At 49.2% G+C, this 27138-nt stretch overlaps 3 protein-coding genes across 5 annotated transcripts in view; 1 reads left to right on the plus strand and 2 right to left on the minus strand.

Annotated features, from left to right (window-relative positions):
- On the plus strand, positions 1–19764 carry fer1l6 (fer-1 like family member 6). 2 transcript variants are annotated; one of them, XM_083682219.1, is made up of 40 exons: positions 1–98; positions 221–275; positions 549–680; positions 817–879; positions 1012–1090; positions 1763–1919; positions 2252–2438; positions 2780–2972; positions 3239–3570; positions 4017–4125; positions 4450–4615; positions 4941–5061; positions 5624–5724; positions 5919–6009; positions 6273–6392; positions 6609–6761; positions 7014–7191; positions 7590–7714; positions 8313–8447; positions 9241–9390; positions 9748–9855; positions 10235–10396; positions 10996–11188; positions 12367–12482; positions 12561–12677; positions 13077–13122; positions 13353–13397; positions 13828–13916; positions 14220–14348; positions 14651–14788; positions 15088–15215; positions 15505–15675; positions 16080–16234; positions 16611–16753; positions 16931–17019; positions 17447–17545; positions 18000–18241; positions 18540–18688; positions 18883–18983; positions 19279–19764. In XM_083682219.1, the coding sequence occupies exons 3-40, from the start codon at positions 612–614 to the stop codon at positions 19457–19459; spliced, it is 5130 nt and encodes a 1709-aa protein (XP_083538345.1). In that variant the 5' UTR covers positions 1–98; positions 221–275; positions 549–611; the 3' UTR covers positions 19460–19764. The 2 variants fall into 2 exon arrangements, with proteins under 2 accessions (XP_083538345.1, XP_083538344.1); XM_083682218.1 differs by lacking the exons at positions 1–98; positions 221–275; positions 13353–13397 and having other exon boundaries at positions 575–680.
- Positions 19765–19909: 145 nt separating this feature from the next.
- LOC310813314 (uncharacterized protein) lies at positions 19910–22940 on the minus strand. Its single transcript, XM_083682221.1, has 3 exons — positions 22025–22940; positions 21451–21837; positions 19910–21020 (listed from the first exon to the last, which is right to left on the minus strand). The coding sequence occupies exons 1-3, from the start codon at positions 22593–22595 to the stop codon at positions 20458–20460; spliced, it is 1521 nt and encodes a 506-aa protein (XP_083538347.1). The 5' UTR covers positions 22596–22940; the 3' UTR covers positions 19910–20457.
- Positions 22941–27048: 4108 nt separating this feature from the next.
- Positions 27049–27138, minus strand: part of LOC310812899 (uncharacterized protein) — a 3617-nt gene continuing 3527 nt past the window's right edge. Inside the window, exon 6 of one of the 2 annotated variants that reach the window (XM_083681652.1) lies at positions 27049–27138. This exon is cut by the window's right edge and continues 46 nt beyond it. In XM_083681652.1, the coding sequence (XP_083537778.1) occupies positions 27083–27138 (56 nt within the window). In that variant the 3' untranslated portion in view covers positions 27049–27082. The other variant, XM_083681653.1, reaches the window with a different exon arrangement.

Genomic DNA, 27138 nt, shown 5'->3' on the forward strand with positions numbered 1-27138 from the left:
GCGGAGACAGAGGCGTTGGAGGCACTGAACCCTGACGATGGCAGCCAGCCTGGCACCTCGGCCAGCGCTCCTGTCAGACGGGCGCCCAAAACCAACAGGTACCCCACCGAATCCGCCCCGCTCTCTCTTTCATAGAACTCTGTACATAGAAGTCTGTACAGGTCATACTTACTGCATGTCTTTTTTTGCATTCATGTCAATTCTAGCACTTTTCACACAGGTCAAAGCTTAGAACAAGGATTCTGGAGAGCGAGAAGAAGCCACAGACATTCCAGGTAAAGATTAAGTCAATGAACACACTGGCAGCATCGATCCCTGTAGCCTCCATCCAGATCTGTACAGTCGGTACTTTAGCCAATTTATATGTGCCATTGTCCTGCCATACATCACAACACCAGAGGAGTTGGCTAGCGGATTTGAAGCTAGCTAGGCTACTATGCTACATGCTCATTGAGTGAATATCTCCAGAGGTTATCTACTGCGCATTATGAGCTTTTGAAAGAGGCTTTGATAGCGATGCGTCTCCACCGCGTCCCCCAATCCTCTAGATCGCCATCAACATCACGGAGGCCAAGCAGCTGGTGGGGGAGAACATCGACCCCAGCGTGGTGATGGAGATCGGGGACGATAAAAAGCAGAGCTCCGTCAAAGAGGGCACCAACGCCCCCTTCTACAACGAGGTGAGGAGGCCCGCTAGGACCAAGCTGCTCACTGTCACAGGACGTCAACATGGTTTATAATGTGTGTGTCACAATCCCCTCTCTCTCTCTCTCTCTCTCTCTCTCTCTCTCTCTCTCTGTCTCCGCTTTGGAACAGTACTTTGTCTTTGATTTCTTTGGCAACCAAGAGACCTTTTTCGACAAAGTCATCAAGCTGTCAGTGAGTGAAAACTCTTTTATATATATCACTGAAATTGGCTTGGCTTGCTCGTCTGTGAAGAGTGACCATAATGGCGATCCTTTCATATGAAAAGGCTGTTTTGATATTTGGTTTTTGCTTCTCTATCTCAAGGTGATGCATAGTAAGATCATGAGAAGCTTCTGTGTCGGGTCCTTCAAGCTGGATGTGGGGACGGTGTACAGACAGCCTGGTGAGACACACACACACACACACACACACACACACACACACACACACACACACTGTGTACAGACAGCCTGGTGAGACACACACACACACACTGTGTACAGACAGCCTGGTGAGACACACACACACACACACACACACACACACACACACACACACACACACACACACACTGTGTACAGACAGCCTGGTGAGACACACACACACACACACACACACACACACACACACACACACACACACACACACTGTGTACAGACAGCCTGGTGAGACACACACACACACACTGTGTACAGACAGCCTGGTGAGATCCACACACACACACACACACACTGTGTACAGACAGCCTGGTGAGACACACACACACACACACACACACACACACACACACACACACACACACACACACACACACACACACACACACACACACACTGTGTACAGACAGCCTGGTGAGATACACACACACACACACACACTGTGTACAGACAGCCTGGTGAGACACACACACACACACACACACACACACACACTGTGTACAGACAGCCTGGTGAGATCCACACACACACACACACACACACACACACACACACACACACACACACACACACACACACACACACACACACACACACACACACACACACACCTCACCCCTATGCTACCTGTCCGGTAGGTCACCAGTTCACCAACAAGTGGGCAGTGTTGACAGACCCAGCAGACATCCACACTGGGGTCAAAGGTTACCTAAAGTGTGACATCAGTGTGACGGCAAAGGGAGATGCCATGCAGCCCTCCCAGAAGACCACCGATGCTGAGGAGCAGATTGACAAGTGAGACACACACACACACACACACACACACACAAAGAGGTGTGTTTCTAACTAATACACTCCTTGGTACTCCGCCTTACTATCAATCACTAAATACACAATAAATGACATCACAACGTTCACAATACAGCATTTCACTGGAAAGCACCTGAATGATCCGAATTCTCAGAAAGGAAGCAGTTTTCCCTCGACAGTATTCTATTGACACCAGCATTCCTGACACACAGCCAATGCTACCCACCTTTCCTCTGAAAACAGCAACAATTGTCCCTAAGCTACTTCAAACCCTCCCAAGGCTGGTAAGGCTATAGTTGGTGTGCTCTTTTACCCAGGAACCTGCTGCTTCCCGAGGGGTTCCCCTCGGAGCGGCCCTGGGCCCGGTTCTATGTGAAAGTGTACCGGGCAGAGGGCCTGCCACGGAACAACTCCAGCATCATGGCCAACGTCACCAAGGCCTTCATAGGGGAGAACACAGCCCTCATAGACCCCTATGTGGTCGTGTCCTTCTTCAGGCAGATGGTAAGAGTCCATGACAGTTTCTTATTATACTATGCTACAGGACCTCACTGAAGTAATGATACCATTACTGGTACTTATGGTCCACACCCTCAGGTGGTTGGATATGTGACTGGTCCACACCCTCAGGTGGTTGGATATGTGACTGGTCCACACCCTCAGGGGGTTGGACATGTGACTGGTCCACACCCTCAGGGGGTTGGATATGTGACTGGTGGTTGCTGTAAAAGAGACTGCCACATGTCCTTAGTCAACGTACCTGGTCAAATACGTGTTCAAATGGTAACTGATCATCATGCAGATTGATTGGAATATAAACCATTGTCTGTTTGTTTCTCTAACAGGGCAGGACCTCGACCCAGAAGAGCACGGCAGACCCGGTATGGAACGAGCAGATCGTGTTCAAGGAGATGTTCCCTCCGCTGTGCCAGAGGCTGAAGATCCAGGTGTGGGACGAGGGCAGTATGAACGACGTGGCCATCGGGACCCACTACATCGACCTCCGCCGGATCTCCAACGAGCAGGACGGGGACAGAGGTCGGGGCCGGGGAGCACACTAGCTAGCATGTTTGGCTAGCTAAAGTTTTGAATGGATTTTATAAAACTGTTTCGATAATTAAAAAGACCTTAAGATCATACGGGAACACGTCAATGCATACAGTACATACTGTATACAAGCACAGGCAGTTGCAATGGCCCCGTTCACACTGGGAATCATCGAGGCTGACTTTTTTAACCCTTTTTGGTTCCTTAAAAAACAATGTGTTAATTATATGTGATTTTTTTTCTTCCTCTTTTCCCAGGTTTCCTTCCCACCTTCGGGCCGGCCTGGGTCAACATCTACGGCTCGGCCCGGAACTTCTCCCTGGTGGACGACAACCCGGAGTTGAACGAGGGGGTGGGGGAGGGCGTGTCCTTCAGGGGGAGGGTCTACCTGGAGCTGGCGGTGGAGATCCTGTCCGGGGCGGGAGCAGCCGAGACCAAGCCCAAACCTCTGAAGGATGCCAAGGCGGGCAAAGCGGTGGGGAAAGATGCCAAGGCGCCTCCGGGCGGGGCGGGAGGAGGCGGGGCGGGGGAGGAGGAGAAGGGCAAGGCTCTCGGGGCCGAGGTGATGCCGGTGGAGTCGCCACCTCAGGTGAGTGAAATCCATTATGTTGCTCTTTATAGTAACACTGTGGGATGGGCTGGGAGCCATCTAAAGAACTATACCAATTAAAATGGAATGTATCTATGTTAAAAATAAAACATAAAAGTACCTAGTAGATGGAATATATTTGTAATAACTGTTAAAATGAATAAAACAAACAAAGAGCTTATGTCCTCTGATGACGGGGGGTGGGTGGTGGCTGGGCAAAAAAACTAACAAAAAACCCCACTGCAATTCCTCTCGTAACAACATTGTATTAACATGCTCAGGACACTTCATTTAGTAACTCATTGGTAATTACATAAAATAGTAGTTGTACATTCCTTATCAATTCCCAAGTACAGTAGCCTAGAACTGTAGTAGTAGCCTAGAACTGTAGTAGTAGCCTAGAACTGTAGTAGTAGCCTAATATAACCCTCTCATCCCCTCCTCAGCTCAACGACGGTGACAAGGACAGCTTCCTGCTGTTTGGAGCCGTATTTGAAGCCACTATGATTGACAGGAAAATTGGTGACAAACCCATCAACTTTGAGCTGTCTGTTGGTAAGCACTGCAATCATTGATTTAATGTAATATAATATAATATATACTATTTACCTGACACTTTTATCCAAAGCGACTTACATTGCAGTGAGCGCATACATTTATCAGTATATATGGTCCCAGCGGGAATCAAACCCACAACCTAAGTGTTGTTAGCACCGTGCTCCACCAACTGATATAAAGGGAATCTTTGTCTCAGCTCGCTAGTCAACAGGCCTTGATGCATTCTCTGTCATTCTAGTCGCTCACAGACAGATGTGGACATTTTCTTGGGGAAACCCAGTGAAATGGAGCCTATTATTTTCACCTTCATCCTGCGTTTAGGGAACTTTGGGAACGTGCTGGAGGGAACGTCGCAGGTCAAGAGGAGGGTGGAGAAGGTTCCAGAAGGACAGGAGACAGACAGCTCCCCGCTGCTGGACTGCCAAGACTCCAAACCCTACCAGTCCACCACACCCCCAGAGAAACCCCTCCTCATTGAAGGAAACAGGTTCTAGTACATTTGATTACTGCACCAGGGGAGGCTGGTGGAGGTAGAAATCGGAGGACAGGCTCATTGTAATGCATGGAACGGAATGTGGAATGGTATCCAGCCAAGGTGGAGCTATTACCATACAGTCCAATCTTCTCAGATCTACAGGAGTGTCTGTTGATCTAAAGGAGTGTCTGTTGATCTAGAGGAGTGTCTGTTGATCTAGAGGAGTGTCTGTTGATGGGAGTGGTTGATTTGAATTTAAACTATTGGGGTCTTAAGCATATATTAAATGGGTATGTAGAAAGTCCTAAAGTTGACTGAGTGTCTGTCTCCTGGCCAGGTACTACATGTACCTGCCCATCCAGCACCAGAAGCCGTGTGTCCACGTGGTCAGCCGCTGGGAGGACCGCAGCTACCGGCTGCACAACTCCAACATGCTGGAGAACATCGCTGCCATGTTTGTACGTTTGCGTTCTGCGTGACAGAGCTTCTTCATCTGCTGCCCCTCGTCTGTGGAAGTCTCTCCCCTCCATGTCAGAGCTGCTGACAGGGTTCACTCTTAAGACCTTGTTAAAGCCAACCTGTTCAGGCTTCTAATGCACAGGGCTGTATGTTATGTTATGTATGTTTAATACACAGGGCTGTATGTTATGTTATGTATGTTTAATGCACAGGGCTGTATGTTATGTGACTGTCCTCCTATATTTTTAATAAGTGATTTGAGTCCATGAGAAAGCGCTATACAAATGTAATGTATTATTAAGTCAACCATGTTGTACCATACATGTAATATCTGCCATTTAGCTGACGCTTCTATCCAAAGCGACTTTCATTGCAGTGAGTGCGTACATTTTTCAGTATAGATGGTCCCAGCGGGAAACACACCCAGTCTAAGCGTTGTTAGCGCCATGCTCTACCGACTGAGCCACAGAGGACCACGTGCATGTGCATGACATTGTTGTACAGTGTGGTGTACTCTGTTTGAATGGTGATGTCATTGTAGTGATGTCATGTTCCGTCCAGGAGGAGGGCGTGGCCAAGGCAGGAGAGCTGAATAAACAGTCTGATCCGGGAGCGGAGGCTCTGATTCGCCGAGTGTTTCAGGAGTTCTGTGTGGATGCCAGGTACCCAAACTCAAATAATACGCCTGATGGCTTCATGTAAAAATAGGTGGAACAGTTATTCAAACATTGTGTGTGTGTGTGTGTGTTTGTGTGTGTGTCTGTCTGTCTGTCTGTCTGTCTGTCTGTCTGTCTGTCTGTCTGCCTGCCTGCCTGCCTGCCTGCCTGTCTGTCTGTCTGCCTGTCTGTCTGTCCAGGAGTTTCATAGTCTTTGCAGAGAGGAAAGTGAAGAGGAACCATCTCACGATGTTGGACAAGAAACGCCTCACGATGTGTAAACAGGAACTGGTAGGAAGAAACCTTCTTAGTTAAGCCACAGTCCCAAGTCAATACACTTCTAAAAGAGAGAGAGAGAGTGTGTGTGTGTGTGTGTGTGTGTGTGTGTGTGTGTGTGTGTGTGTGTGTGTGTGTGTGTGTGTGTGTGTGTGTGTGTGTGTGTGTGTGTGTGTGTGTGTGTGTGTGTGTGTGTGTGTGTGTGTGTGTGTGTGTGTGTGTGTGTGTGTGTGTGTGTGTGTGTGTGTGTGTTCATGCCAACGCTGTCCGTCCTTCAGGAGAGTATGGTTGGTGAGGCAGAGTCCATGGCTGAGAGGAAGAGGAAGGCGCGAAGCGTGAAACAGATGCTTCAGGACGCTCTCAAACTCACCCAGAAGCTTCGATTCCTAGTGGAAGAGGTACAGTATGTGTGTGTGTGTGTGTGTGTGTGTGTGTGTGTGTGTGTGTGTGTGTGTGTGTGTGCGTGTGTGTGTCTGTCTATGTGTGTGTGTGTGCGTGTGTGTGTCTGTCTATGTGTGTGTGTGTGTGTGTGTGTGTGTGTGTCTGTGTGTGTGTGTGTGTGTGTGTGTGTGTGTTCATGCCTGAGCTGACCATGTGACTGTCCTCTCTGCCAGCCCCAGCATACCATCCCAGATGTGTTTGTGTGGATGTTGAGCAACAACAAGCGGGTGGCGTATGCCCGCGTCTCTGCCCGGGACCTGCTCTACTCTGCCAGCCCCGAGGAGAGGGGCAGAGACTGCGGGAAGATCCAGACTTTATTCCTTAAGGTAGAGCAATACCTAATATGTGGTATTTCATTTTCATATTATATTATATAATACAATAATCATAATAATAATAATAATAATAATAATATATATTATATTATATATAAATATATATATATATTTTCATATATGTCTAACCCATGGTGGAGCTGCCTGGAATTCAAGTCTGATCATTTCCTCTCTCCTCCTGTCCTAATCATGGACCTCCATGTATTTGTATGTATTTGGATGTGTTTGTGTCATTGTGCCTAGCCCCCAGGGAAGCGTGTGGGGGGGTGGTCGGTGCAGGCCAAGCTGGATGTGTACCTGTGGCTGGGGAGCTGTAGAGACTCCCCCCACATGCTGGAGGACGTGCCTACAGGGTTGGAACCTAAAGGGGGCGCCACTGAGGAGCAGCTGGGAATAGCGCCTGCTTTTCTGCTGTATAAGGGTAAGACAGAGAGGAGGTGCAGCCTTGAACCCTGACTAGACATTCAGCTCAATAGCTAAACATTGAATTCCAAATCAACCCCTATCCCAACATGCACTTCTGAGAGGATTGGATAGGTGTCGACCACTACGGTGAGAATTCCAAGTTGCCTGTCAGTGTTTACGAAAATTATATAGTTTTTATTTCTTTGTCCAGTGTCAAGGGTTTGCCCTTTTCCACTACATCCCGGATCCTGAGGGCAAGATGGACACTGTACTACCATACTGCTAACACCTATCCAACCATGTCAGATCTACACTGTACTACCATACTGCTAACACCTATCCAACCATGTCAGATCTACACGGTTGATTTGAGATTCAGGAGTCGATGGGACTGACTGTGTGTTCATTCCTCAGACCAGCACCAGTTCCAGATGCGGGTCCACATGTACCAGGCCCGGGGGCTGATAGCTGCAGACAGCTCAGGCCTGTCAGACCCCTTCGCCAGAGTGACCTTCTTGACTAACAGCCAGACCACAGCTGTAAGGGTCCCCCCCCCTCCCCACGCACACACACACACGCACGCACACACACACACACACACACACACACACACACACACACACAGACAAAGCTCAACATTTATTGTCACAAACACAAAAACTCAATATTGTCACTTTCATATTAACATATTTACATTTAAGCCATTTAACTTGACTGAGGCGATCCTGATAGATGTTAGGGCTGTTGAGTGACGTCAAGTATAGTAGTGACTGAACTGAAATGGAATTAGCCCCAACACTGGTTAGAGCCTGGGATCAATTCCATTTCAATTCAGTCCAATTCAAGAACTGAAAATTGTCATCTTTTAAAAAAAATAAGTTTTTACTTGTATACTCAATGTATCTTCAATCCTGGTCCTATGTCTCTCTGTCTCTCCCTCTCTCCCTCCTTCTCTCTCTCTCTCCTTCTCTCCCTCTCTCCCTCTCTCCCTCTCTCCTTCTCTCCCTCTCTCCTCTCTCCTCCCTCCTCTCTCTTCTCTCCGTTTCTTCCTCTCTCCTTCTCTCCCTCTCTCCCTCTCTCCCCCTCCCCCTCTCCCCCTCCCTCTCTCCCCCTCCCCCTCTCCCCCCTCTCTGTCAGATTATCAACCAGTCCCTGACGCCGACCTGGAACCAGATGTTGTTGATGAGGCGGGTGGTTCTGCATGGAGACCTGGTCCAGCTGGCCCAGGAGCCCCCCCGCGTCGTCATCGAGGTGTACGACGACGACGCCCTGGTGAGAGAATTTATATTAGCATTATTTATTTTTTTTAAATATGTTTTTAGGGCATTTCTGCTTTATTGGGATAGAGACAGTAGAGATGGACAGGAAGGATGGGAGAGAGAGAGGAGGGATGACATGCAAGATACGTCGAGGGTCGGAATCGAACCAGGAACCTTGCAATTACGTGGCATGCGCATTAGCGTGCTACGCCACCAAGAGCCCCTTATTATTATTATTGTTATTATTATTACTATTATTATTATAATTATTATATTATTATTATTGTTGTTGTTATTATTATTATTATTATTATTATTATTATTATTATTATATAGTTATTCGTATTATTATATTATTATTATATTGTTAGTATTATTATTATATTATTAGTAGTATTATTATTATTAGTAGTAGTAGTATTATTAGTATTAGTATTGTTATTATTATTAGTAGTAGTAGTATTCTTATTATATTATTAGTAGTATTATTATTGTTTTTCTTACTTGTAAATTGTTGTACTTGTGTTCAATGTAATGACAAACAAACAAAACTTGAACTTGAACTTGAACTTGAACTTGAACTTGAACTTGAACTTGAACTTGAACCTACGCCCACAGATTTTCTTTTAACCTGGCCTCAATGGTGGGAGTCTGTAGGACCAAGCAGCACACCAGGGTTTAAACATGAGCTATTACAGCTTACACTACTTTAAGTGAATCTCTTGAGGGAAATGACTTGTATTTCAGCTTTGTGTGCTTCTGCTTTCTTGTATTTCAGCTTTGTGTGCTTCTGCTTTCCTCCGCAGGGCAAGGCAGAGTACCTGGGCTCCACGGTGGCAGTGCCCGTGGTCAGGGTGGCCCACCAGCCCTACTCCCCTCCCCAGCTCCAGTACAGCCCTCTGTTCTGTGGCAGCCAGTCTGGAGGAGACCTGCTGGGAGCCTTCGAACTCATCCAGGTAGGAGAGGAGTGAATAAAGTCGCCCAAGTGAATAATTGAGTGAATAAAGTCACCCAAATTGTCAATTGTCATTCTAGACTGCCAAGGGTGACTTTATTCACCAGAAATGCATAAATTACGATTTCCCCACAAGAAGTGAGGTATGTGTACGTTGATGATTGCTGTTTTATGGTTGTTTAATAGTGGATTCATGTCATCTCATTCTTTTCATGTGTATGTATTTAACCAGGACAGTAGTCCACTGAGCAACAAGTGTCACTGTTTACCAGGAAGTCCTTACAACATAACAAGTTTCATCATCAAAGTGGAAAAACAACAACATGGTGTAGGTTCCATAATGTCCTGCTGTGTGTAGATCCCGGAGTCAGGGGAGGGGAGCCTGCCTGCCCTGGAGGAGCTGGAGGGAAACATCTACCCTGTACCTGCTAACATCCGACCTGTCCTCAGCAGGTACCGCCTAGAGGTGAGAGGTGAGAGGGAGACCCACCACAACTTGGTGTCTTTAGAAGGTCTGAGGCTGTGGTGTACTGTAGCTGTGTCTTTTGAAGGTCTGAGGCTGTGGTGTACTGTAGCTGTGTCTTTAGAGTAGTTCTAGTCCTCTGTGAGACAGACAGGTGTATTGTGTTCTGTAGTTGTGGTCCTCTGTGAGACAGACAGGTGTTCTGTAGTTGTGGTCCTCTGTGAGACAGACAGGTGTTCTGTAGTTGTGGTCCTCTGTGAGACAGACAGGTGTGCTGTGTTCTGGTCCTCTGACAGACAGGTGTGCTGTGTTCTGGTCCTCTGACAGACAGGTGTGCTGTGTTCTGGTCCTCTGACAGACAGGTGTGCTGTGTTCTGTCCAGGTGCTGTTCTGGGGCCTGAGGGAGCTGAAGAAGGTCCAGCTGCTGTCGGTGGACAGGCCCCAGGTGTTTATAGAGTGTGCAGGGAAGAGCCTGCGTTCCTCCGTCATCCAGAGCTACAAGAGTAACCCCAACTTCACCGTGCTGGTGGACGCTTTTGACGTGGTACGTACAGTAGACTGGTCATCTCTGGTCATCTCTGGTCATCTCTGACAGTAGCAGACTGGTCATCTGGAGCACCAGGAGAATTCCCGGTGGGCTGGTGGATCAGTGGGCTGGGGGGCCGGTGGACCCGTGGGTCGGTGGATCCGTGGGCTGGGGGGGCGGTGAGCAACGAAGCCCACTACTCCACCATGGCAGGCCTATTGTTCGCGCAGCCCTGCCCGCACCCCCCCCCGCACCCCCCTGCACCCCCTCTTTACCAAAACAAGAAATGACAGAGCAGTGATTTCCTCAAGGAAGAGAGGATGGGAGGATGCATGCGTTTTTAATTCAAACAGGGCCTTGTGTCTTGACCATTGTATATATGAAGATCTTGACCTTGGTCTCCCTCCCTCCCTCTCCCTCCCTCCCTCTCCCTCCCTCTTCTTTCTCCCTCCCTCTCTCCCTGCCTCCCTCCCTCTCCGTCCCTCCCTCTCTCTCCCTCCCTCCCTCCCTCCCTCCCTCCCTCTCTCTCCTTCCCTCCCTCCCTCCCTCCCTTCCTCCCTCCCTCTCCCTCCCTCTCCCTCCCTGCCTCCCTCCCTCCCTCCCTCCCCCTCTCTCAGGAGCTGCCGGAGAACGAGCACCTCCACCCCCCCCTCAGCGTCAGTGTGGTGGACTGGCGGGCCTTTGGGCGCAGCACTCTGGTGGGCAACCACATCATCAACAACCTGAAGCCCTTCAAATACATCCCTCCTTCCCTGCCCATGCCATCGCTCTCCCCACCACCACCACCACCGGGGCCTCAGGGCAGAGAGGGTAAAGGTCAAACTGCTGTCATCATGTTCTGTATCAGGAGGAGAGAAAACATAGTTAAGGTCAAGCCCATGTACGGTCTGTTTGTGTACATGTCATCTGCTTCACCGTACATCGTAAGGGAAAGAGTCTGTGGGTTTTCTAGACTTAGATCATCTCTTAGGTCAGGCCTTAGATCATCTCTTAGTTCAGGCCTTAGATCAGGCCTTAGATCATCTCTTAGATCATCTCTTAGATCAGGCCTTAGATCAGGCCTTAGATCATCTCTTAGATCATCTCTTAGATCATCTCTTAGATCATCTCTTAGATCAGGCCTTAGATCATCTCTTAGATCAGGCCTTAGATCATCTCTTAGGTCAGGCCTTAGGTCAGGCCTTAGATCATCTCTTAGATCAGGCCTTAGATCATCTCTTAGATCATCTCTTAGATCAGGCCTTAGATCAGGCCTTAGATCAGGCCTTAGGTAAGATCATCTCTTAGGTTAGATCTTCTCTTAGACTAAAGAAACACCTTCAACATCATCTTCAAGTCTTCATTGAAAGTGTGGTTTAGTAGAGAAGGGTGGAGCACACAAGACCAGTGTGAAGGGTGGAGCACACAAGACCAGTGTGAATGGTGGAGCACACAAGACCAGTGTGAAGGGTGGAGCACACAAGACCAGTGTGAAGGGTGGAGCACACAAGACCAGTGTGAAGGGTGGAGCACACAAGACCAGTGTGAATGGGACTTTGTACTTCTGACCAAAAAAACGAGTGGAATGCAGCTAGCCTCCAGCCACACGTAATCACATCCAACCAGACTCCAGGAGGCAGAACTGAACACTAGGAGCGCTTTGTGGCGTAGCACACTAAGGCGCATACCACATAATCGCAAGGTTCCTGGTTCGATTCCGACCCTCGACACGTCTTGCATGTCATCCCTTCTCTCTCTCTCCCATCCTTCCTGTCAATCTCTACTGTCTCTGTCCCAATAAAGCAGAAATGCCCTAAAAACATATAAAAAAAATGTTTGATGGTTAACTATGAAATACAAGTAAAAACATCTACCCAACAACTAACAAATGACATGTTTTTTTTTATATTGCTCAAAAGTGGCCATATTTTAAGTATGTGTGTGTGATATGTGTGTGTGTGTGTGTGTGTGTGTGTATGTGTGTGTGTGTGTGTGATATGTGTGTCAAGGCAGCAGCACGGCATGGCTGGAGCTCTCTGAGGAGCTGTCCATCCAGATTGACCAGGAGACCCTCCCCAGACCCCCACCTCCCACTGAGCCAGAGACAGAGAAGAAGAAGAAGAAGGTGACACACACGTACACACACACACACACACACACACACACACACACACATTAGTTTGACCATCCCCATGTCCAACAGGACCTCAGGAAGACCAGGTCCACTAAGAGAAAGAAACGTACCATCGCTGACGAGACGGCTGAGAATGTCATCGACTGGTGGTCCAAGTACTACGCCTCAGTGGACAAGATCCAACAGGCAAGGCAACAGAACCACAATCAGATGTTGTGCCTAAGTTATACTGTAGTTGGACTGTAGTTATCCTGTAGTTATCCTGTAGTTATACTGTAGTTATCCTGTAGTTATACTGTAGTTATACTGTAGTTATCCTGTAGTTATACTGTAGTTGGACTGTAGTTATCCTGTAGTTATCCTGTAGTTATACTGTAGTTATCCTGTAGTTATACTGTAGTTGGACTGTAGTTATACTGTAGTTATACTGTAGTTGGACTGTAGTTATACTGTAGTTATACTGTAGTTGGACTGTAGTTGGACTGTAGTTATACTGTAGTTATCCTGTAGTTATACTGTAGTTGGACTGTAGTTATACTGTAGTTGGACTGTAACTAAACTGGGATCGTATCACTTACCTCCCAGGCCAAACAGAAGGAGGAACATCCGTTCCCACAGGTTTTTGAAAACGGTGAGTGTGAAGGTTGTTGTTGTTGTTCACACAGCTGATCAGTTTTTTCAGGTTTCGGAGCAAGTCGGTACACATTGGGATGTCAACATGTCACACACACCATGCAAGACATCTGTGTTCACATGTCACGTCCAGTATATGGCACCTCACCACACACACACACACACACACATATTGTTGTGTATTGCAGTCTGCACCTCACCACACACACATATTGTTGTGTATTGCAGTATCTCCCTTCCAAAACTTGCTCTCCGATGGCGTACACTCCTTGGGTAAGGACAGCACACAGCAGCTCATTCACTGCACGGTGTCTCACATCAATGTACCATATGCATGTTTTTACACACCGCACACCTTCCCAGAAACAGCTGACTTCTGAAGGTCCTGAAGGTTCTAAAGGTCCTGAAGGTTCTGAAGGTCCTGAAGGTTCTGAAGGTCCTGAAGGATCTGAAGGTCCTTCCTGAAGTTGCTGAAGGTCCTGAAGGCCCTTCCTGAAGGGCGTATTGTGGTTCTTTAAGGGGAGGATTTAATTGAGGTGCAGTGGTTGTGGTGGAGCAAGCCAATGGGGCCATAAGGCTGGTGTGACATGAAGGAGCTTGCATGCAACTTTTGTTGCTGGTTTTGTGTGTGCGTGTGTGCGTGTGTGCGTGCGTGCGTGTGCATGTGTATAAACATGTGGTCATTTGTTTCCACTTGACCCAGTCGGTGGACAGCAGGATGCTGACAGAAAGAAGAAACAAGTGGTGGTGAAAGGCGCTCAGGAGCAGAGCAGCAAACTGGTAACGCTGCAGGTAAACTGTCAACGTTGTCACACACACCTGAGTGTCACACACGCCTGAGTGTCACACAGACCTGAGTGTCACTTCCTTTGGCTCTGTCACAGTTCGTCCTTGTTTCTTTGAAGTAATTACACCACTCAAAGAGGAGCGTGAGGCTCCTGTAGTCAGAGGAGTTTGCTAGAACACAGATCAGGTTCAATTAGAAGAAATACATGTTTTCCTGAAGGAACTTTTGTTTGTGGGGACAAGATCTGGGGACAGGTAATACTGTGACACCATGCTGTGTATAACCACTGTAAACGCCTTGTGCTGTAGCTGTATGACAAGGAGCTGGAGGCTGAGTTTGGGCCGTTTGATGATTGGGTCAACACCTTTGAGCTGTTTCGGGGCAAGGCCAACGAGGAGGAGGGAACCAATGAGGAGAGGTTTGTGGGGAAGTTCAAGGTGAGTGGTTCTAGAGCAGGGTTTATCAACTCTGGTCCTGCAGAGAGACTGGGTGTGTATGTATTTGTTCCAGACCAGCACCAACATACCCTTTTAATGAGTCAATTCATTATGGAATTCAGTCAGGGCCATCGGTAGGTGAATCAGGTGTGCTAGTGTTGGGCTTGAACAAAAACTCTGCACACATAACCGTAGCTTTCTAGGAGTGGAGTTGGAGACTCTATTCTATGGTCTATTATAAACATCTGTTGTCCCTCAGACAGCTACTGTAACACCATCCAAAAACACAACTGTGTGTCCAGGGTCGGTTCTGCTTGTACAAGCTCACCAGGGAGGATGGTGACTGGGACGGGGGTCCGGATTCAGGGCAGTCCAAGATTAACCGTGGGATCCCACCCAACAGCTCCATCAAGGTCCTCATTCGGGTTTACGTCGTCTCTGTGAGTATACTTTACTTTCGTGTGTGTGTGTGTGTGTGTGTGTGTGTGTGTGTGTGTGTGTGTGTGTGTGTGTGTGTGTGTGTGTGTGTGTGTGTGTGTGTGTGTGTGTGTGTGTGTGTGTGTGTGTGTGTGTGTGTGTGTGTGTGTGTGTGTGTGTGTAGTTTCTGTATCTTTTCTGTTTCTGTATCTGTCTGATGAAGGACTTGACCGTAACCCTAACCCATGTTTTCTATTGAAACCTGGATGAAGTTCAGCATGTTTCCCTCTGACAGCGTGTCATGTCTCCTGCCTTCCCTCAGGCCTCCAACCTCCACCCAGCCGATGCGGACGGGAAGTCGGACCCCTACATCGTCCTGAGGCTGGGGAAGACGGAGATAAAGGACAGGGACAACTACATTCCCAAGCAGCTCAACCCCGTCTTTGGCAGGTGAGATGATAACTTTCAGTAATTCATCTTTTCCCCCAAATCATAACATAATCAATAACAATTAATCATAACATAATCAATGCTTTTAATTTGTATGACTGTAAGGTGCCAGTCTGATGGACAATAATGTTCCTATTCTATCCTATTCAGAATCAGAATCAGAATCAGAATTATTGAAGCATATGTGTTGTTGGAGCTCAAAGCAGAGAGGGAAGGTGTACCTAATGTGCTTCTTAAGCCAGACTTGACTTCTCATCATGATGTCCTTTTTTCTTGTTTTCCTCCCAAGGTCGTTTGAGATCCAGGCTACGTTCCCTAAGGAGTCCCTCCTGACCGTCGTCATCTACGACCACGACACGGTTGGCAGCGACGACCTCATCGGTGAGACGAGGATCGATCTGGAGAACCGCTTCTACAGTCGCCATCGGGCCGCTTGTGGCCTGCCCTCCGAGTACGCCATGTGAGTGTGTGTCCTCCGAGTACGCCATGTGAGTGTGTGCCCTCCGAGTACGCCATGTGAGTGTGTGCCCTCTGAGTACGCCATGTGAGTGTGTGTCCTCTGAGTACGCCATGTGAGTGTGTGCCCTCTGAGTACTCCATGTGAGTGTGTACAGATTGTGTCCTGGGGTGGTCCAGGGGTCTAGCACTGCAGCTTATGGTGCACATACATATGCATGGGTTAGAATCCGGCCCATGCCCTGCTGACATGCCCTCTCCTCTTTACTTTCCTGTCTATCTTCACCATCTCTATCCAATAAAAAAATATTAGAGTGGGACTTTGAAACCCTTTAAAAAGCCCCTCCAGACCTGGGACCAGGACCAGGACCAGGACCAGGCTGAACTGTGGTTATGGTTGTGTTCCAGTGATGGGTACAATGCGTGGAGAGACTGCCTGAAGCCTTCAGAGTACCTCACCAAGCTGTGCAAGGACAACCGTCTGGACGGGCCGCACTTCAGGCCGGGCAGGATCACCATCGGGGACAAGGTCTTCACTGGGAAAACTGTCTTCATGGATGAAGGTATGGCATGATGGAGGCTTAAAAAAATACTCACTCACTTGAAAATACAAACTGCATACTTTTTTTTTTTTTATATATCATATTATATTATATCATATTATATATAGCATATTTTTTTAAAATCATTCCACAGTGGCAACAATTCTATGTGTAACAATTCTATGTGACTCCAGACTCCAAGGGCAACGGCTTTAGACTACGACAGGTGTACCGTCTGCAGGAGGAATCACAATAAAATGTAGTTGAATTTGGACAGGAAAACTACTGCACTTATACAGAGTTGACACTTAACCAGGAGTCAACCAAAGGGCCATACACACATCCGTCATGTCTGGTGAATGTTGACTGATGGTTCTGTGGTGCTGCTGCCCTCCAGAGCAGCCCGTGGAGTCGTATGAACACCTGGCTCTGAAGATCCTCCACAGGTGGGCGGAGATGCCGGGGGTGGGGTGCAGGCTGGTCCCAGAGCACATCGAAACACGGACGCTGTACCACAAGGCCAAGCCCGGGATGGACCAGGTACACATCTGCTCCGTCCATATAAATATGACATGATGTTTTTGAATGGTACTGTGTATTTGTTGACCGTGTGTTTGTGTTTGTATGTGTGTGTACATCGGTACTGTGTGTGTGTGTGTGTGTGTACATCGGTACTGTGTGTGTGTGTGTGTGTGTGTGTGCACATCGGTACTATAGGGTCAGCTACAGATGTGGGTGGACATGTTTCCCATGGATATGCCCCACCCAGGCCCCTCAGTGGACATCTCCCCACGCAAACCCAAAGGGTAAGACTCCTCCCACTCAGTCACTGACATCCTAGAACATGGATTCCTAGGGCTTTCAATCACTGACATCCCAGAGCATGGATTCCTAGGGCTTTCAGCAGAAGAGACTAGGGCTGCTGACAATGATACTGAACAGGATACATAATAAACCTGGATCAGTAGAGGCTGGTGGAGGTAGAAATCGGAGGACAGGCTCATTGTAATGCATGGAACAGAGTGAGGAATGGTATCAAACACATGTGTTTCTACCTCCACCAGCCCCCCTTGGACTGTACTGTATACAATGATACTGAACTGGATACATAGCAATACTGGACATACAATGATACTGGATACCTAGCCCTAACCCTAACCCCAACCCCTAACCCTAGCAGCCAGATTGTACATGACATCAGTAGTTGATGGAGGGTTTGTTTGGAGTGTTTAGGTACGAGCTGAGGATCGTTATCTGGAACACCGAGGACGTCATTCTGGAGGACACCAACTTCCTGACAGGCACACAGTCCAGTGACATCTATGTCAAAGGGTGAGTAGAATGACTATGTTGTCACCCAGCATTTGGCTGTTTGTTGATTGAATTCAGCTCATCCCTGTTTACCTGAGGAGGAAAACAAAGGCTTTGAAACAACTGACCAGGTTGACTTTGTCTCTGCTGTAGTTCTATGAAAAGGGTTGGTGAACACATTGACCAGCACTCATCTTTTGTCAGCTTAAAGGGGGTGTCTTGCTTCATGATGGGGTATTGGGGGGTGTCTTGCTTCATGATGGGGTATTGGGGGGTGTCTTGCTTCATGATGGGGTATTGGGGGGTGTCTTGCTTCATGATGGGGTATTGAGCTCCACCTAGCCCTGTAATTCTTCCATCACAGCCCCTATTCCCCTCTAACTCAATGGGGATCAATAAAGTACCTATCTATCTATCTGTCTATCTATCCGTCTGTCTGTCTGTCAGTCATCTATCTAACTCTCCCTGGTTCCAGCTGGCTGAAGGGTTTTGAGGACAACCGTCAGGAGACCGATGTCCACTACAACTCACTGACAGGGGAGGGGAACTTCAACTGGCGTTTCGTTTTCCCCTTCAACTACCTGCCCGCTGAGAAGGTGGTGGTGGTCAGCAAGAGAGAGAGCATCTTCTCCCTGGACAAGACGGAGCAGAAGCTGCCGGCCACGCTGGTGCTCCAGGTGTGGGACTTCGAGAGACTCTCATCTGACGACTTTTTGGGTACGAACGAGAGATGGGTTCTTTACTACTACTGTGGTATTTTGTGTGTGTGTGTGGTCTGGGGGGTTGAGACTTGTGAGCAGACACATTTCAGTTGTGGCAGGTGGACATATAAGTCAGTCTCTTACATTTTTGTTCCAGCCTAGCAATAACACCTGATTCAATTAATCAAGGACTTTAATGTGTTAGTTCTGAGCCAGAACAAAAAATTGCATCTTTGGTGGTATCCCTGGACCACTTGATTAACACAGATGTACTGTAGGCAATTGGAGCTAAAAATCCTAACTGCTGTTTTCAGGCACGGTCGAGCTGGACTTGCACGGCTTTCTCCGAGGTGCCAAGACAGCCAAGGCCTGTAAGATGGCCGACAGCACCGAGAAGATCTCCATCTTCCAGCAGAAGCGGTCCAGAGGGTGGTGGCCCTTCGTCAAAGCTGGGGAGCTCACGGTACCAAAAACCTTACCGGGATTATGACTCCTTCTGGTGTCTGGCTGAGCCAGACCAGGAGCTCTCCTGTACTTCTATAGTCAGACAATAAGATTATTAATATTGTCAGACAGATACACAAACTAGTCTCTCAGCCAATGTGTATTATTTTTGGGGGCTTTTACATTTCATATTTGGTGCTTGTGACTCTGTAGGGGAAAGTAGAGGCGGAGTTCCATCTGGTGACCTCAGAGGAGGCGGAGAAGAACCCGGTTGGCCGAGCCCGTAAGGAACCAGAACCGCTGGAGAAACCCAAGTACGTCCCACCATCTCTCACATCACCAACAAGAGATAGAACACAGCTACAGGACTCTACAGAATAAACACATGGTCCACGCTGAGCTCACAGAGCTACCAGTACAGACAACCCATTTAGTGCAGAGGGTGAATAAATTTGCCCAAAGTGTCAACATTCTCGAGTAAAGTATACAGAATATATGCTGTATACTTAAGTGTTTATCGCAAACAAAAACTGCAAATTTTTTAGATGAATTCAAACAGTCTGATTTTGGTTTGTTGATATTCAGTGGTTTTGGTTTTTGTTTCCCCAGCCGCCCTGACACCTCCTTCTCCTGGTTCGTGAATCCCTTCAAGTGTTTCTTCCACCTGATCTGGAGGAACTATAAGAAGTACATCATCATCGCCCTGGTCCTTCTGATAACAGCTCTGTTCCTCGCCCTGCTGCTCTACACGCTGCCTTCTGCCATCTCTCAGAGGATCGTCAACGGATAGCACACTCAACACTAGCACACTCAACACTAGCACACTCAACCCTAGCACACTCAACACTAGCACACTCAACCCTAGCACACTCACTCCACTGCCAACCATTGACCTGGGCTGGCACCAACCAGATTGACCTGGGCTGGCACCAACCAGAAAGCTAGTCACCCAACTCATCATCGAGGAGCAACAGAACACAACAGCAATGAATGGCTGCAGTCCGATTCTCCACCTTTCTACCCAAAATGTGCTCTCTCACTCTCTGTCTCTCTCACTCTCTCTCTCTCTCACTCTCTCTCTCTCTCTCACTCTCTCTCTCTCTCTCTCTCTCACTCTCTCTCTCAATTCAATGAGGTCAATAGAAAGAGTGGGGGGAGAGAATCATACAGCAGCCCTATTCTGTTCAGAATAATGTATGTTTGTATTTGGTGGTTTTGAAATGAATCCTTGAGGATTGATAAATTGAGCATGGTAGCATTTATTTAAACCTAATTGCTGGAGAAAAAAATAAATATAAATAGCAGTTTGGGTTTAACCAGAATGACAATGGAGTCTGCCACAGAGAAAGCATTAGCTTTACATTAGTGCATTAGTCTGTTATCCACCGCGCTCCCTGTATCCACGTATTCAAGTAGAGTAGAAGGTCATGTTCATACTGCATCAATGTCTTAATACATTATAAATAATGTGTTTTAAATAAAGACTTTTGTGGTACATTAATAAATTCACTTTCAATTATTCAGACTACCGGTAACAATATTAGTCATGGTAGGATTGTCTTCCGACAGGCAGCGTCCTTCAGGGGTGAGACAATGTTATGGTGGGCTTTTTCCCTCCAATCAAACAGCATGATTCAGCTCCTCAAAGGCAAGTAAAGAGAGTCTGTTTGATCACCGCATTCAAACTATTCCTTCTGCAACATCATCATAATGGCCCAGGCGTCAACAGGACATCCAATAGCATCTCGTTAAATCGTATGACCTCTGAGTCCAACTAAAGGAGTCCTGTTATTGGTAGATGTCAGAGTCTGCCACTAAGAGGCTCTGTTGCGACTGTGACGAGGTCACCGCGGGTTGATTGACATGCTCCGCCATGTTGTGTCCGTGTCCTAGCAACAGGGAGGAGGGGGAGTTAAACTGTAGGGCGAAGTTGGTGCCGGTGTCACAGTGGGCTCTGTTGTACAGGAAGCTGCCGTACTGGGGGTGGGAGGAGCTTCTCTGGTGACCGGGCACGGTGTGTGTTGTTTTGTGCTGTGTGTTCAGGCCCAGGGCCTGCGACGGCCCGCTGCTCATCTGGGCAGACTGGGACAGGAGGCAGGCCTGCAGCTTGCGCTTGGCCCTCCAGCGGGCCACCCTGAGGCGCGTCTTCTCCCGACGCTCCCTCACCAGGTCGGCCAGGAGCGGCTGGGGGAGGGTCTTCTCCATCTCCCTCCGCCGGGTCTGGCTGCGGCGCCGGAGCTCGGCCCGCCGGAGTTTGTACTCCTCGTACAGACTCAGGTCCTTGGGCCACGGGCGCAGCGGCCTTGGTGGCGCCCCCCCCGACACCGACATCGTAGGCGGGGCTAGAGAATCTGGAGAGGATCAACGGCAATGTGTTAATGACAATATCTAGCTCAGTATTATCAAATCAAATCAAAGTTTATTGATCACATACATACAATACAGCTGTAGACGATGCAATGAAATGCTTAGGGCAACAACAACTCCTCAACAATGCAGCAAACAACAATCAACAATGGAGTACAGCACCATATAATAATGAGAATAAAACAATGACATAAGGTGGCAAAGTGTCTAGCAGCAATGTATTATTCAATTCAATCAACTTTCTTCATCATGGGGCATCACTGTTGCTGGGCAGAGTAGCAGTACAGACAATATCACACAGATGTAGTGAGACACTACATAACCACCAACCAGACAAGCACTGTCTTACTGGAAGCACCACTGACCGCACAGGGAACTGAACCACAGCACTCAGAACTGAACCATCCCACTCACATGTGCAGTGGCTGCCTGTAGTGAGGGCTGTGTGCTCTGTGAAGGTCCTCTGGCCCAGTGAGGACGGTCCTGACCAGTCCACAGGGTTCTCCTGGGCCGGGTCCTCACAGCCCAGCAGCAGGGAGGCCACCACCACCTCCTCCGGCTCCTCCTTGACGCTGAACACCTCCACCTCCGCCTCCTCTTCTTTCACCTGCGGCGGTGACGGCCGCGGGTCCCTGGGGTTGCCGTCCTCTCCCTCCGCTCCGTCTGTCTTGGCTGGGGAAAGGACCAACGGTGGGTCCGGGGTCTTGCTAGGCTGTTGATTGATCCAATCGGACTCACACGCTTCCTCCTCCTCTCTCAATTGGCCAGAATCTTCCGCCTCGGGAGTGTTGCTATGCTCCTCTGTAAGAAGAAAGGAGGACAGGATGTCAGTAAGAAGGGAGGTAAGGGAAGAAGGCCATCTGCAAACACAAGTGTCGGACTGAAATCTGGTCATCTCCACTGCATCATTACACATGGTCAAGCACACAAGACGGCCGATAACAATGAATGCACACACACAAACAGCCTGCGGCAAGGTGCATCTTACCTTTCAAAGGTTCCAACTGCTCGGGCGCCTTGCTCACTGCAGAGACAGCGGTCAATGAGTCATCCATTGCTTGTGAAACCATGCTCGTCAGGTCATGACTGTGAAAGGACGTAGTGGCTCTGACCATGGTGTCAGGCTGGTGGGTGATTCGATTCCTACTACAAGGCTGTTGGGGGTTTCCGTTTGTCGTCGAGGCGACGCTGAGGGCGTTCCTCCCCGGCCGACCTGAGGACAGGGTCGCCTCGGCCGCTGAGGGGCCGTGAGGTCTGCGCGGCTCCGCATGGCTCACTGCGGTCCTCTGATATGTGGAAGTGAGCCTGTTCTCCCTCGTCCCGGCGGGGCTGAGGTACTTCCGCATTGTTTTCACCTGACACCGGGAGTACTCCAGCATGTGCCGAATAGTCTCGTTCTCCTTCTCTTTAGCCGCCATGTCTCTCTTGAGCTCCTCGAATTTGATGCCGACCACCTTCAGCATCTCCGCCAGCACGGTCTCCACGGCGGCGCTCACCGCCCGCTCGACCACCGTCCCCATCTGGCCCCTCATCAGGGACACGGCGATGTCGACGTCCATGTTGCAGAAAGCAGATGACAACCTTCGATCTATTGAGAATACGGGAGGTTATAATACACTGTCTACCGTTAGACATCCATCATCAACGGTTCAGTGATGCCAGTCTGTTGGTTCATGGTGTCGACTGTCAACTGTGCCTGATGCTTCGACGTTAGCAAGCTAGGTAGCTATTCTCCGGCGCCATTTAGAGAGTAAAGTTAGCTCATTAAAGACGGGTTTGCATTATTTTCTATATATCACTAAATAATAAATAACAGAAGGTGTCTGGCAAAGTTCAAGGCACAAAAAAGTTCAAATGAAACAAAAAATTGGGGAAGTTCTCCTGCTGGAGTCAGCAGACGATCGTCTGGCGGAAGTAAACAATAATTGGTGTTCCTGTGTTTCACGGAGGAGGTTCCGTGGAGTCTGTGGCGTGGCGGAGATCGGGACCTAGTCTAGTCCATGTCACGGAGAACAAGCCAGACTGAACCCTCTTTGAATAAGATGATCAAATTGAGATGTTTGCTGTGTAAATTATTATCTCAGCCAGTTTACAATATCAGCCAAATTGTGTTATCTTATCTGCTTGTTAAAATAGTGTGAAAGTTGTATGAATGTTTTGTTGTGTGTTGCATTGCATACTGCAAGTCTGTCCAGAAAAGTTCAAAGTACATTTTATTTCATTCACATGACAGAGTTTTTTTGCGTGATGAATACATAGATTAAAAGTCTAAAACAATAATGAACCAAAAAAACAACAACAATATAGTACAATCAACAATCTAGGCCTACACAGATTAGGAGTTGACACGTAGGGGACAGCAGATTACATTACATTTACATTTATGGTATTTAGCAGACGCCTTTATCCAAAGCGACTTACAACAAATACATTTGTTTAAGTAAGTGGATCATCTATCCATCAGTCATCATAAGATAATGTAGGGACCATAGACAGTCACAATGCTTTAACAGGAGAAAAACTGTACAGGGGGGTAGTGGGGGTGAAGAGGTCTCTAGGGTTAGGGTTAGTACAGGGGGGTAGTGGGGGTGAAGAGGTCTCTAGGGTTAGGGTTAGTACAGGGGGGTAGTGGGGGTGAAGAGGACTCTAGGGTTGGGGTTAGGGTTAGTACAGGGGGGTAGTGGGGGTGAAGAGGTCTCTAGGGTTAGGGTTAGTACAGGGGGGTAGTGGGGGGTGAAGAGGTCTCTAGGGTTAGGGTTAGGGTTAGTACAGGGGGGTAGTGGGGGTGAAGAGGCCTCTACGATCCTCTTTGATGTTCAGTTCTGGGTCAGACAGTTCTTGGTCAGACAGACCTACATAGTGTTTCCCTGCCTGAGGTTGAGTTTGTAGGATGGAGGTCTTGGGCCAGACGGAGGTGGAGCTGTGTTGGCCTTCCAATCAGAGGTCAGAGATTGAGGGCTGACAGGGAGGACATGTAGCTGCTGTGCAGTGCATTGTGGTCCTCTGTGGCTCAGTTGGTAGAGCATGGCGCTAACAACGCTTAGGTTGTGGGTTTGATTCCCGCTGGGACCATATATACTGAAATGTATGCACTCACTGCAATGTAAGTCGCTTTGGATAAAAGCGTCAGCTAAATGGCAGATATATTTGAAAACAGGCTAATCCGTTTCCGTAACTGTACATTCAACAGAGTGTTGTTTTCCTACTGACGAGTGCGAGTGTTGTTTTCCTACTGACAATACGTGAGCATCAGTTCGTCATAGCCAGGCTGCGGACGTGATGTGGATGTGGTATACTCTATTTGAGGTTAAAAAACTAGGAAACTGTGTCAAATGGCAGACTTATGCTGACACTTGTTTCCGCTGTACTGAGAAAGTTCTGTGATGAGAACAGAGATAGACGGGTGTGGTGTCACGTCTGTCCACGTCTGCAGCAGGTTGTAGTCTTCTCTCAGGGGACATGCCAGGGTAACCAGGTGTATGGTGGGGGGGGGGGGGGGGGGACATGCCAGGGTAACCAGGTGTATGGTGGGGGGGGGGGGGGGGGAACATGCCAGGGTAACCAGGTGTATGGTGGGGGGGGGGGGGGGGGGGGGAACATGCCAGGGTAACCAGGTGTATGGTGGGGGAGGGGGGGACATGCCAGGGTAACCAGGTGTATGGTGGGGGGGGGGGGACATGCCAGGGTAACCAGGTGTATGGTGGGGGGGGGGGGGCATGCCGGGGTAACCAGGTGTATGGTGGGGGGGGGGGGGGGGGGCATGCCGGGGTAACCAGGTGTATGGTGGGGGGGGGACATGCCGGGGTAACCAGGTGTATGGTGGGGGGGGGGGGACATGCCAGGGTAACCAGGTGTATGGTGGGGGGGGGGGGGACATGCCAGGGTAACCAGGTGTATGGTGGAGGGGGGGGGGGGGGGAACATGCCAGGGTAACCAGGTGTATGGTGGGGGGGGGGGGGGGACATGCCAGGGTAACCAGGTGTATGGTGGGGGGGGGGGGGGGAACATGCCAGGGTAACCAGGTGTATGGTGGGGGGGGGGGACATGCCAGGGTAACCAGGTGTATGGTGGGGGGGGGGGGACATGCCAGGGTAACCAGGTGTATGGTGGGGGGGGGGGGGACATGCCAGGGTAACCAGGTGTATGGTGGGGGGGGGGGGGGGGGGGACATGCCAGGGTAACCAGGTGTATGGTGGGGGGGGGGGGCATGCCGGGGTAACCAGGTGTATGGTGGGGGGGGGGGGGGGGGGGCATGCCGGGGTAACCAGGTGTATGGTGGGGGGGGGACATGCCGGGATAACCAGGTGTATGGTGGGGGGGGGGACATGCCAGAGTAACCAGGTGTATGGTGGGGGGGGGGGGGGGGGGGCATGCCAAGGTAACTAGGTGTATGGTGGGTGGGGGCATGCCAGGGTAACCAGGTGTATGGTGGGGGGGGGGGGGGCATGCCAGAGTAACCAGGTGTATGGTGGGGGGGGGACATGCCAGGGTAACCAGGTGTATGGCGGGTGGGAGACATGCCAGAGTAACCAGGTGTATGGTGGGGGAGGGGGGGGCATGCCAGGGTAACCAGGTGTATGGTGGGGGGGGGGGGGGGGCATGCCAGGGTAACCAGGTGTATGGTGGGGGGGGGGGGCATGCCAGGGTAACCAGGTGTATGGTGGGGGGGGGGGGCATGCCAGAGTAACCAGGTGTATGGTGGGGGGGGGGGGCATGCCAGGGTAACCAGGTGTATGGTGGGTGGGGGCATGCCAGGGTAACCAGGTGTATGGTGGGTGGGGGCATGCCAGGGTAACCAGGTGTAACCAGATGAAACAAAGAGACGTATTTTCACTACTAGATGTGCATTGCCTTGAAAAAGATTTTTAAGCACTTTTACAAACAATAAACAATGTCAGAATATGCTCCATATATCGCGATATTCGATAACATTGAATATCGTCCCAACCCTATCCAATAGTGTAACAGAAGCTTCCCCCCATCCCAAACTCCCAGTTAAACTCTCCATGAGGAGCCAGGGCAGATGGAGGCCGTCTGAAGCCAAGTACATTCATTTACTGGACCTAATTCAGTCTTCAAATTTGCCCGTGACCCAATGCAACATCACCACACAGGCCCCGTGTCACACAGGCACACTGTCAAATCAATACAACATCACCACACAGGCACCGTGTCAGGCACCGTGTCAGGCACCGTCAGGCCCTGTGTCAGGCACCGTGTCAGGCACCGTCAGGCACCGTGTCAGGCACCGTCAGGCACCGTGTCAGGCACCGTGTCAGGCACCGTGTCAGGCACCGTGTCAGGCACCGTCAGGCACCGTGTCAGGCACCGTGTCAAATCAACTTTGTGAAAATGGTGGAATTGTAAACATCACTTTGCTCTCTCCAGTATTTTTCATACATTTATTGAAATGGACATTTCATTTAAAGATCACAAGCAGCCCCTTATGAGGAACTATTTTACTATAATACAATCATTGTGAGTCAAGGGAAAGCCTAACCCTAACCCTAACCCTGTTCTTTAACAAACACTTAATCACATAACAGACATACAGTATAAACAGTGTATAGTATAAACAGTGTATAGTATAAACAGTGTATAAACAGTGTATAGTACATATCAGTGTCAGGAGCAATGAGGAAACATTCAGCCACATACATTTCAGTTGAATTAAAACATTCCATAAAGTACTCTACTGGAATATAGATATATTTCTAATTGCTAATATGTATATCTAAGCCCCTTAAAAAACGCATCATAATATTAACTTATACAACTGTGTAGCAGATGTGTTCAACTAGCAGTGACAGACGGTCTCCTGCCAGGGTAGGGTTAGGTTGGTGCTAGACCACCAGGCCGCCCCAGACCACCCCAGGCCGCCCCAGACCGCCCCAGACCACCCCAGGCCCCCCCCCAGGCCACCCCAGACCACCCCAGGCCCCCCCCAGACCACCCCAGACCCCCCAGACCACCCCAGACCACCCCAGACCACCCCAGGCCCCCCCAGGCCACGCTCCCCTGTTCAAGTCTTTACATGGTCAGTAAGTTAACCAGTGTTGTTGTTCAAAGCACGCAAGGCTCGAGTCCCGGCAGGCGCTTTCC

Source organism: Argentina silus (assembly GCF_951799395.1).
Source record: "Argentina silus genome assembly, chromosome: 12".
Taxonomy (NCBI): domain Eukaryota; kingdom Metazoa; phylum Chordata; class Actinopteri; order Argentiniformes; family Argentinidae; genus Argentina; species Argentina silus.

Coding starts and splice junctions, on each gene's coding strand:
- fer1l6 (XM_083682219.1), top strand. CDS start 612: ATGGAGATCGGGGACGATAAAAAGCAGAGCTCCGTCAAAGAGGGCACC. Junction 2,973..3,238: donor CGAGCAGGACGGGGACAGAG/GTCGGGGCCGGG, acceptor CTCTTTTCCCAG/GTTTCCTTCCCACCTTCGGG. Junction 5,725..5,918: donor GAGTTCTGTGTGGATGCCAG/GTACCCAAACTC, acceptor CTGTCTGTCCAG/GAGTTTCATAGTCTTTGCAG.
- LOC310813314 (XM_083682221.1), bottom strand. CDS start 22,595: ATGGACGTCGACATCGCCGTGTCCCTGATGAGGGGCCAGATGGGGACG. Junction 21,838..22,024: donor GCAGTTGGAACCTTTGAAAG/GTAAGATGCACC, acceptor TTCTTCTTACAG/AGGAGCATAGCAACACTCCC. Junction 21,021..21,450: donor TACAGGCAGCCACTGCACAT/GTGAGTGGGATG, acceptor GATCCTCTCCAG/ATTCTCTAGCCCCGCCTACG.